Here is a 12,362-nt window from a genome sequence, read left to right as displayed (position 1 = left end):
GGATGGGACAGCTTGGACCTTTCTAATGAGTTTGCCTGAGAAGACAAAACTGGGGGCGGGGGGGGGGGGGAATAAAGAAAGAAAGCATTGCTTTTGTTGACATCCTTCTTTCATTTAATAACTTTTTAATGTCACTGAAGCAGCTAGAGATGGAAGCTCCTGCTGTTCCCTCAGCAAAAGAATATTCAGAAAGTAAGCTTTGGTGCATGGGGAAATGATTGTTTCTTGCTTCCTAGTCAATACTTTGATTCTCTGGCTCCCTGAGATTCGTAGGCTTCTTTGAGAATCATTTTGGGAGCTCTGCTGTATTCTCCCTTGGACAAAAGAAGCCCCATAATAGAAATGCAGCAGGAGAAATGGGGGCTTTGTCACTGAAACATGTGCTCCGGCCTCATTCAGCTTTGACAGTGACCCAATGGCAAAGATGTGATCTTGCTTATTAAGATAAATTGCCAGTAGGAGAGATTTACTTATTAGGATAAATTCTCAGTGAAGTTCACATTGTAAACCTTCTGAGGAGCCATTTCTCTCCTGGAAGTCCCTCATGCTGTTTAAGACAAAGGTGAGCACAGCAATTTTTTTATTTACTTCTCGAAACACATAGTGATATGCAGCAAATTTAACACCTTTTGGGGGGGGAATGGATTTTTTGAGATCTTCACATAGCTATCTACCTATGTAAAACAGAGTATTATTCTTCCTTCCTTCTTCTATCCTTCCCTTCTTTCTTTTCTTCTTCTCTCACTCCCTTCCATCTTTCCTCTTTCCCTCCTTTCTCCTTCTTTCCCTTCCTTTCTTCTCTCCTTTCTTCTTTTCTTTTCTTCCTCTCTTTCTTCATCCCTCCCTCCCTTTCTTTCGTCCTTCTTCCCTTCCTCTCCTCTTTTCTCCCTTCCTCCCTTCTTTCTTCCCTCCCTATCTCCTTTCCTTCTTCCCTTCCTCCCAAGTCTGAATCCTGTAAATCCAAGATCATGGGATCCAAAGCCAGAGAATCTAGGGGTCCTAGTTGTAATGGCAGCTCAGCTACCAATTTAATAAGTGACCCTAAGACGCACATTCCTTTAACTCTGCTTCCTTCTCTACACTACAGTGGTCACCCACCCAGATCTCTAACGACTACCCCCCAAGTAAAGCCAAAAAGCCAGTGAAGACAAATGCTTGAACATTATTGTCCCCCTCTCTGGTTTATTCTCTTCTTCAGGAAATTTTCAAAAGACCTAATATCACATGTCTATTTGGAGGGGACAGTTCCCAGAAGCCTCCATGAATTGATTGAATCCTGAGTGTGTTTTAAGAGTGGTTTCCCTACCTGCTTCCTAACTCAACTCCCAGGATGTAAATACCTTGAGGAAGTATTTTCTCAGCCTAGTCCATACCTGCCTTTTGTCCCCAGATCAGGGATTTGAGAGCAATCCTTCATTTACTGACAAAGTATTAGCCTGCTTCGCCTGGCTGCAAGTCTTAGAGAAGAATCAGGACGGTTCTATACTTAAGCTGATATATGCTCTATAAATACTCAGTCCCGCCACTCCTGACTTGGGTCAAGAAGACCTGAGTTCAAATCCAGCCTCAAATTGCACTTACTAATTGTGTGATCTCAGACAAATCATTTACTCTTTCTCAGCTTCAGTTTTCCCATCTATAAAATGGGAACAATAGCAACTGTAGTAGTACCTCACAAGGTTGTGTGGACCCAACAAGTTAACAAATGTAAACCACCTTGCAAACCTTAAAGCACTATATACAATCTGGCGATTATTACTATTATAACCAGAAATTTTAAGTCTCCAAATCACTTGCCCTTATACCCACTACACTGGTGAGCTGATCTCCTCGATGTTAGTTGGTATACATATTAATACAATTGATTACTAATTACTAATTAATTACTACAATGACACAATTAATTACTAATTAATTAATTATTAATCTGTTGCTACCGCCCCAAGTTGTAGAAGTCTTTCTATGTAAAAGAGTTCATTATTTTTAAATTATAACATCCCTTTGGATGGAGGATGACGAACTGAATTTACTCCTCTCAAGTTTTCCATTGTCTCTTTTGTGTCACAGACACGGAAGATGGTGTGCATTGCTGGGGGTGGGGGTGGGTATGAGAGCAATGGAGAAAGAAGAGCATGAAACAATCCCTCCTTGTACATCATATTCAGTTCCCCTTATTTCCTCAGTTCTTCATGCCTTCCTGGCAATGGCTGGTGCGTGTATCCTGGCTGGTGTAGCTCTCAGGATTATTCTGTTCAGTCTAAAGATTCTTGCTAAGGCAGAGCTGTTGTCCCCGAAGTTCTTCTGTCTATACACACATGTGATCCAATCTTCTGTCAGACTCTTCCAGTCCAGGTCTCATCCATTTCCCCAAGGAAACCAGAAGTAAAAATTAAATCTTATCTCTAACAATAGTATCCTGTAGCTGTATGGTTCTGTACAGAAGATATACAAAGGGGGATGTTTCCCCCCAAGATCTCTTCCCTTCAGATTTAATGGAAAGTGTTAGCAGCATGTATGTTGTTTCATTAAGTATAGGAACTATAAAATCTAAATCTCTTTCCCTTTCTACTTCCTTCTTCCTGAAAACATACACACAAAGCACCCCTAACAATCGTAACCGGGAAAGTCAATGGGATGAACTAGTCCATAAAATGGAGGAGGGTGGCAGAATGAATTAGAAAACAGAATCACTTGAAAAACTCTGGAAACATAAAGATTCATATGAAGTTAAAATGAAAGGCTAGAATAGATACTATTCTGACAAGATAAGTTAAAAAATAGAAGTGTACATCATGATCTCAGACAAGGCAAAAATAAAAATTGACATGACTAACTAACAGGTGAACAGATGAACATCTTTCTTCTTTCCCAATTACTTGTGGATATCACTCAGCCAACAAGCATTTATTAATCAGTTACTATATGTAAGACATTGTGGTAGGTCCTGAGGATACAACTGCAAATAATGAAGAAATTCTTATTTTTCAATAACCTTACATTCCAAGTACTGAAGGAACTTTTACAGATGAACCTTGCTAACCAGAAGAAAATCTCTAGAACAAACACAATACCTTCCTACTCCTTAACCACCCCCCCCCACTAGAAGAGAATCTAGCCCCCCTCTTCCCTGGGGACTTGAATAAGGAGGAAAATAGGTGTTTTCTTACTACATATCCACTCCTATCTGTACTCTACATATCAGAAATGGGAGAGTTCAGAGTTGGAATAAGCCTTCCTGTCTACAGAGATCCATAGTTTTGATGTGACTATGGGAATTGTCTTTAGAAGTTGGAGAACTACCAACTTATACCCACAACTTTCTGAAATTTAGGGAACTTGCTAAAACAAAACAAAAAAAAAACCCACAATCTCTCTTTTGAATAGGAGATGTAAGCACCAGAGAGGCCCCAGCTTCAGGCCACACTGTATAAGGCTAGAGAGAAAAAGAAGAGAGCCTATATATTAGCAGCTCAACAAAGAGACAAAACGCTATAGTGGAAATAATGCTGAAACTGGAGTCCTAATATCTGGCTTCCAATCCTGGTTTTGTTTCTTACTACCCGTGGGAGCTTGGGCACATCATTTAATGCCTTAGGACCTTAGTTTCTACCATTGTAAATTGAAAGGTTTGGTTTAAATGACTCCCACAGTCCCTTCCAGCTCCAGAACTTCACTTGTTCTGCCTACTACACAAATGTCATTTTACTTGGATAGGACTTCTGGGCGCTGTGAGTATGACCTTGGCAAGTGTCACAGTACAGTGTAAAGAGCCCTGGATCTATAGCCATTTACTTTAGTGGGACCTCGGTTTCTTCATCTGTAAAGTGAAGACATTGGAACATATGCTCTCTCTGGTCCCTACCAGTTTTCAATCCTATGATTCTGGAAGTGTCCTTCTATTCCCAGAAAAAGAGAGGAAAGCTACTCAGATTATTGTATGGACTTACAAGGGGAGAAATAAGGGGAAAGGAGATAGAGATGGTACAGGAAAAGAGATGGGAGACAGGCGGGCAGCCAGGGGTGGGAATTGTCTTTTACCGATGCACAGAGGACAATTGAGGACTGATATTATGGGGAGCAGGGCTGCGGGAAGCACTTTACAGCAGCTACACTGAAACTAGACAACCTTTCAATCCATTTATCAAAGTGTCTACAGTTCCCGTTTCAAGGCAGATGAAGCAATAATAAATTTGTGAAGAAAGTTAATCTGTGTCCAAAGCATTTTAGTAAATTAAAAAGAGGGGGGGGCAGACGGGGGATATATTGGTTCTTGCCAACTCCGATTTGACTTACTGTCTCCTTAATAAGTTCTCCCTGGTCTTGTATTTTTGGATAGAATAATCAGTCGGTTAATCATTTTCCGGAAGCTAAAGAATGCTCTCTAGCTAATGCAGTTCTCGATTCTTCCAAGACTTTAATCATTTTTAAAATGTACTGAATCCCTTTCCCCACTTTCCATAAGCCCATTTCCTAGCCCTCTCCTTAGATTGCCCCTTGCAATTCATGAGTCACTTAGAAAGACTATGTTAGGCTCATAGAATCATCTATTGAGGGTTGAAATGAACCTTGGAAGTCATCTGATCCAACTGCTTCCATTTTACATGCAAGGAGAGCAAGACCCAGAGAGGTTAAGTGACTTGCCTAGGGTCACACAGGTAGTAAATTCACATGTTTCTTCTTTATTGGGGAAAAAATCTTGTTTCTGGGGTACTCCCAGGGTTCTCTGCCTCCTCTCTCCACAAAACACCCTTGCCATGAAGGGTGAGCCACTAAAAACTTAGCAGGCAATTATCCCAGAAATAGTTTCCTGGACAAAATAGATAGAATTTGTTATTTTTATTTAAGCATCAGTCAAAAGTAGCTGCCATGGTCTTTCCCAAGGCTGGTGCTCCTCATTGGCCCAGTGTGGTAGAATCAAGCTGAGATAAACATGCTATTAGTGGCTCTCACAAAGGCCCTGCTATAATTATGAAGGGACAGAAAATGGAGCCTGTAGCCCTGAACTTTCTTCCCTACCGCATCAGTAACCCCGTTACAGCTGTCAGTTTGTCAGACAAGTAGAGGTATTTATGAAATCAATAGACAGACTGCAGATTGATGGCAGCGGTATTGTTATCCAGAGAAAAATAGCTCAATGGAAAATAAAATTAATAAAATTTACAAGCAGATTGTCATAGGGAACAGATGAATTTCCTACAATTTCCTTTTTGGCTGGACTTGGGGAAAGTGATGCTGGGCTGTAGTAGTGTAAATTAAGCTCATTAGCTATGAATAGGTCTAGGCATCTTGCTTAGCTAGTGGGATTTGATTCCAAAGGTGATCTTCCACAAGAAAATATTTACCAAAACCCCAGTGTGTACTTTGTTGGGTCCTGACTTCTTAGTGAAGCTCAGAATTCTATTTGTGTTAGTAACTTGAATTCGTCTTTTGTATAAGGTCACTCTCCTTTCCCGGAGCAATGCTACCCCAACTCCCCCCCCCATTTCTACAGCTTAACCCTTCTTCCAGAGCTACTTAGTCCAAATGACATCTGCCCCATAGTGTTCCTGGCCCCACAATAGCAGATGGCAGCTTTTCCTTCATTGCCTGCCCCAGATTGAGGGTCCAAGTGTTTACTCTGAAGTATCCCCTGTAACCTGCCCCTCATATCCTCTGTTCTCTCTTACCAGTTTAATGATCTACTATTACCCATTTGGGTGCCTCAAGGCCCTCTTCATAGTGGAGGACACAGCAAGAACAAATATAGGAGGCTGTGGGAGTGTTGTTTATCAGGTTGGCTGGGGAGGTCAGCCTCTGTTTGACTGAAAAGAGGCTTGTCTCCCAACAGTCCAGTCCCGTCTGTGAGTGTCTGAATGAAAACAATTGTGGCTGCTGGGAGCCCTGGGTGTAGACTGGATGACTGGGAGAAATTGAATTAGTTTGATGACAAGAACTCAGTCCCCCTTTCTCCTTGGGCCTGATGGAAAACAGTGGAGTGCCCTTAGTGACACTTTCTGACCCCAGTGTCATCATGGGTTTTTGTTCAGGGGCCAACTCCAGGCTGGAGCCCTACTCATTGAATCAAGCCAGCCTGGGGGAGCCTGGGGTGGAACTCATTGTAAGTCCAAATTGACTTAAACAGTTGCAGAAAAAAAGGAAAATGGATTTGAGATAGTGAGCCCCCTATCATTGCACCCTAGAAGTCACAATGACCTATAACTGCCACCCAAAAAACAAAACAGAATCCTCAGCATGAGCAGTGCCTGGTACAAGGAACATATCTAAAAGTGGTTCCAGTAAGTATCACTGAGAATGATTTGGACATCCGAAGCATCTCAGCACTTCTCTAGGTAGGGGAGAAAGAAAGTCGTTTATTTTTTTCAACCCTCCTTTCCTCTTTTTCTTCCATGACTTTTTTTGGTTACTACTGTTATTTAAAAGAATAAAAATGACAAGTTTTCAGTGAAGATTGATCACTGTCATTTGAGTGGCAGGAACCCCTTCCAGGCGTATCTCGATAGAGTTTTGCCTTTTTTACAGACATCTTTCAAAAAATCAATGAATTTTAATTGTGAGTTCAGAGATGGCTATGTTTACATCTTCCCATCACAGTGTAGATTTTCACCCGGATCCTTCAGTAACCTGTCTTTATTGAAGATGCGATCGTGGTTAGGACATGGCACAGATGTCTGGTAGGGTCACCCGAATTATGGAATTTACGTATAAATCTGATAGGTTTGTCCCGAGTGATAAAAGGGAAACATTAGAAGAGTCCGAAAGAGAAGACTTAGGTTCTATTCCCAGGTTCAGCAAGTCATTTAATCTACGTGATGGCATGAGAAACAAGCCTGTCATTGCGGCTAAAGGACTGGTCTGAGAATTAGGAAGACCTGGGATTAAGCCCTGCCTTTGACATATACGTATATTGGTTATATGACTGTGGGTAAGTCAATTAAACCCTCAGTGTCTCTGCCAACTCTTTGAAACGATGAGTGTGAGACATAGTAGCAATCTGCATCAGCAGAGGGATTTTCCATACCAAGAGTTCCCCACACCACAGAACTCAGAGGTCATAGGTCCTGACTTCCTCTTAAAAACCAGAAAAACAAATGAACTAGAAAAAAAAAAAACATCTGTCCAAGGATCAAAATGAGGCAATACAAAATCACTTTAGAAAATATAGAGAGATATACAAAACTAAGAGGTTACTCTGATTATTGAATCCTTTTAACTCTCCATTGAAATCTAAAGCAGGTCTTAGGAGAGATAGTGTGGTGCTGTGGATGGAGCACTGTACCTAGACTCTGGAGACCTGACTTTGGAATGCCACTTCAGATACTAATTAATTAACGGTGTGGACTTACACAGAGCAGTATGCCTCTCTGGGCCTTGGTTTCTTCTTTTCTAAGATGAAAAGACTGGCAGTTGATTTCTAAGGGCTTCTCTGGTCCAAATTTGATTCCATATAATGACAGGGCTATTGACCAAAAAGGTTTCCTATTTGTATTCAGCTCCCACCAATACCCCTAATTATTTTTCAGTTTACTTAAAATTTTGTATTTACTCAGCTACATATACATTGTGTCTACCTGCTCCCTTGCTCCAGGAGAATGGAAGCTCTGTGAGGGCAGTGACTGATTTCACACTTTCACACTTATCTTCGTATTCTCCGTGCCTAGCACAGTGCCAGCTATATAGCAGGCACTTGGTGGGTGCTTCCCGAATGGAATCGAACTGAATTGAAATAATCCCACAGGCTTGGTTCTTTCAGAAAGTTTTGTGTTATTCTTAGAAAAGGCAACTAAGACCTGATGGGCATGCTTATAGATAGAGGGTAATAGTCCTAGGGCAGTCTGCACTTGGTGGAAGTCAAGCTACTAAACTAGCCATCTTTTATCCTCCTGAATGGGAGTGCTGTTAGCTGTGTTTAGCGCTAGCTCAGCTGCACTGCAACCCCTACTTGGGTCAGGTTTGCTAAAATGCTATTTGAATTCATCATTCTTGTCAATGAGAAAGTCAGGAGTGGGGGATTGGGAGGGGGGAAAGGGAATATGTCCGGGGGAAGCATCTTGATATATTTTTTAGCATCTTTGTTACTTGACAGTTGCCCACTCGGGTGTGTCCGATGCACATTGCCCCCACTCCACCCCTGGCTACACGGTAGCTGTCATGGGGCTGCCTGTATCGAGGTGGTCCTCCACCAGCAGCCACCAGAGACTAAGAATATCCAGCAAGTCGATTGTCTTTGGCAGCTGCTGTGTTCTAGTTCCAAGTGACAAAGGAAAAGTGGTGAGATTAGTAAAAGACATGGGAGGCGGGGATGAGGAGTGCTAAAGGCTGTCAGGGCAGCGAGGGGCCCACACTGGGAGGTGGAATAAACATGGAATTGGGTGCCTGGTATAACAAATAGTTCAGCAGCTCGTGGCCTGGAGGTGGGGACCACCCACACTGTGCGACCAGGGAAGGCAAAACTATGCTCTCTGCCTGGTAACCATTCCAACAAACGCTGTAACTTACAGAACAATGTGGATGTTGGGTCGCTGAGCCAGAGACTAAACAATCTGGAAAACACTTTTGACTGTGGGTAAAGACGCCATGGTTTTTGTTACCTTAATGTGATGCAGATAAAGCAGGGGTCTTGGTGATTCACGGGATGCTTTTCTTCCCTTGTTTAGAGATCTGAGCGAGAACCAGATTCAGGGAATCCCGAGAAAGGCTTTCCGAGGCATCACTGATGTGAAGAACCTGTAAGTGATGTTCAAACTATTTGTTCTCCCAACGTATGTCCTTTTCTGGTGTGGGTATGAGGAAGTCATCAAAAACTCAGGGTACTGGGGGCAAGGGATGGAGAGGGGGGAGGAGTTGTGCTTGTATCTGTCTCTGTGCATTCATTTGACATTTATTAAGTATTTGCTGTGTGCCAGGTACTATGCAAGGTGCTGGTAATACAAAGGTGAAAAATAACACAGTCCTTCCTCTCAGTGGACTTATAATGGGGGAGACAGTATGTATAGGAGTTTTTACAATCAAGGTCCCATAGAAAATAAATTCAGGACTTTTTGTCAAGTGCTCTCCAAGGGCTATACCTCAAATTCCATAGCAGGTGGACCAGGTTAGTTATTTTATTTCTTTTGGGGGGGGGTCATTATTCACCTTTTCCCTCATCACCTGGGAGACATTGTCCCAGTGCCTTGAAAATACTACTTGCCCTTCTACGGGAGGGGAAGTAGCATCCTTGACCACATCAGTTGCAGTGGCCCAGTATCAAGAGAATCACATGATCGCTTTTGTCAAGGGAGTCTCTTCCAGCCTGACTCTTTATCATCTCTCAACCATTTATTTCATACTTCTCAGGGTGATTTTGCAAGTGTCTCAACTTGTCGAGTTGACTGCAGACACCTTCTGAGTTCTTCTGCGTTGTCTGCCCAAGCAACTGTTTTCCATATGTGTAGAGTACATATGTCAGGTTTGGAGATGAACACTGAGAGATGGTCTGGTTTCCATATAGAAACATGTCTGCCAGTTGGCATCCCCACAATTCAGGGGCAGAATACTCCGCTTCCAGGGATGAGTTTTTTATGACTCCCAACTGTCACTTTCCCAGTAATTAATGTACAGATTTTCAGTTTACAGAGATCCATTAGGGGAGTAAGTGATGACTTCCAGATTCATGTTATCAGCCCCTACATTGCTGAGAAAGATATTGCTGAAGGTTCAGAGCAAAGTTGGTTTTTTTACATATGAGCTAAGAGGAAGAAACGAGAGTAGGAGATGCATCAAGGTGGAAAGTAGAGGTGGAAATAGTATGCCCGTATGGACTGTCAGGACAGACAGTAGCTGTGTTATCCTGGGCAAGTCACTTACTGCTGTCTGCCTCAGTTTCTTCATCTGTAAAATGGGAACAGTTACATCACCATCTTCCTAGAGCTGTTGTGAGGATGAAATGAGATGCTAATTGTAAAGTGCTTAGCACAGTAGCTGGCACATAGTAAGTACTAGATAAATGGTAGCTATCATTATCATTATTATTACTGTAGAGAAGCAAGGTTGGGCCACAGAAAGGCCAAAAGAGAGGTTTACAGCCAGAGAGATGTAGGTCAGATGTAAGAAAAAACTTCTTCATTATGGCAGTTGCTTTGTTTTTAAGAAAACTCAGTATAAGAAAATATAAGCTTATAAGCTAGGTAAATTTATAACAACTGGCATCTAAATAGTGCTTTAAGGTTTGCAAAGAAAAAAAAGGTTTACAAAGCACTAAACATTTCTCACAACGACCCTATCATGGAGGTGTGATTATTATCCTCATTTTACAAATAAGGAAACTGATGCATAGAGAGGTCCAGTGACTTGGCTAGGGTCACACAGCTAGGGAGTGTCTAGGGCAGGATTTGAACTCAGGGCTTTTTGACTCCAAGTCCTGTGCTCACTATACTATGCCACCTAGCTTCTATCCTCTATCTTTGTGTGTAGCACTTTTAAAATTTTGAGGTTTTATAACATTTTGTTCTTCAGGATTTCCAGGGAATAGTGAGTGTCCACAGCTAAAGTCCATAAGCTGAAGTATTTAGACGAAAGTCATTGACTTTTGGTGTTAGGAAGGGTCTCAAAGATCATTTAGTCCAACCTCTCATGTAATAGGTGAAGAAAATGAAGCCCCAAGAGGGGGGCATTACTCCCCTAAGATCTGAGATCTACTTAATGTCAAGGCTAGACTTAATATTATTTAATTCCATACAAATCAATGAGCAAAAATTGTGTACCACAACTCTTTCTAAGCAATGCCCTAGAACTAATCATTTCAGTTTAAGTACTTAGCAAACTGATAACAATCCATCAATCATCCTGTCTTCTAGCCTATGTAACATGTAACATCGCTAATATCTCAGCAGTCACTCCACGGCCGCAGGAGCAAAGGTGTCAAAGACAGCCCATACTAGTACAAGGTTTACTGCAAGAGCTAACCCCACATCATTCTACTCCACGGCCCCAGATTTCTCCCTCCTCTTCAGAGAGAGGATCTCACTTGGTTACACTTGGGGGATGGAGAGAAAATCTATTACTAACCAACTAATCAAATTAAAAGAGGGCTACGCTTTTGATCAATTTGTCAATAAATACTTATTGAATGGTACCTAGTACATGCTGAAGCAATCTGCTGAGTCCTTTGGGAGTGAGATAATATGTGACCTCTGCCCAAAAGGGACTGGCAGTCTATACATATGAAAAAGAGGTAGTGGCATAAGGCAGTGTATGAGGTATCATTTTTAAAGTGCAGCTACTTAGTAATATAGGAATTTAGATAAGAAAAACATCATTGTAGGTTGAGGCAGCCAAAGGAAGATTCATGGAGAAGGTAGGACTAGAGCATCCCTTTTGAAAAATGGATACAATTCAGAGAAAATAAGATGAAGAATGAGGGCATGGATGGATTGATAGAAAGATAAAAAGAGAGAGATATACACACATGTACATATACATATATATACATATATGCATGTGTGCGTGTATATGTGCATATGTGTATATATGTATATATACATATATTGTGGAAATGTGTAAGAAGTTTAGGAGAACGCAGGCAACCAATTTGACTGCAGTGTAGAGTTCATGTTGGAAAACAAAGTTGCAAATGTAGTTTGGAGTCAGATTGTGAAAAGTTTCAAATGTTAAGCCAAAGAGTTTTTATTTTATATCCTTGGTGCTGGGGAGCCATTGAAGGCTTTTGAGCAGGAGGGGATGACATGATAAAATCAGATCTGGAAAGATAAATCTGCCTGAATCATGTAGGGTGAATTTGAAGGGTAAAGAATAGAAGTAGATACTAAATTGAAGATGTGATTACAGCAGTGTGGGCAGAAAGTGACAAAGGATAGTGACATTGGGGATGGAAAGGACGGGTTGGATGTTAGAGATCTTAAAAAAGAAAGAATCAACAAGACTTAGTGATTAGCTGAATATGAGAACTAGGAAGAACGAGGGAATCGAAAGATAAATCTTAGGTTCTTAGCCTGTGTAATAGGAAGAATGAAAGTTATACTCACTGAAGTGAAGAAGTCAGGAGAAGCCAGTTTAGGGGGAAGATACAGATTTGATTTTAAACACAGTGAGTTTGAAGTGACAGCATGACATACAGGTAATAAATTATGATGCAGTGAAAAGGCAAATCCAAATGATATCAACAAAGAATTAGGCCAGATAGAGGAGAGCTCCAAGGTAATGGATTTAGATTCAGAGGACCTGGCCCTGCCATTTACAACCTAGAAGACTTTAGGCAAATCAGTTCTGCTCTCTGTGCCTCAGTTCTCAAATCTGCAAAATGAAGGGTTTATACTGGATGACCTCTGATGTCATCCCCCCACCACCTCTCAATCTATGATCCTATG

At 41.5% G+C, this 12,362-nt stretch overlaps 1 protein-coding gene across 1 annotated transcript in view; it reads left to right on the top strand.

The window, feature by feature from the left end:
• The window catches only part of SLIT3 (slit guidance ligand 3), a 792,609-nt gene that overhangs the window by 527,365 nt on the left and 252,882 nt on the right, over positions 1-12,362 (top strand). The window contains exon 5 of the mRNA XM_036752562.1: positions 8,655-8,726. Within this exon, the coding sequence (XP_036608457.1) occupies positions 8,655-8,726 (72 nt within the window). The remainder of the gene's footprint in view (positions 1-8,654; positions 8,727-12,362) is intronic.

This window comes from Trichosurus vulpecula, chromosome 3, assembly GCF_011100635.1.
Source record: "Trichosurus vulpecula isolate mTriVul1 chromosome 3, mTriVul1.pri, whole genome shotgun sequence".
In the NCBI taxonomy this organism is placed as follows: Eukaryota; Metazoa; Chordata; class Mammalia; order Diprotodontia; family Phalangeridae; genus Trichosurus; species Trichosurus vulpecula.
This window is presented reverse-complemented; position numbering and strand designations above follow the sequence as displayed.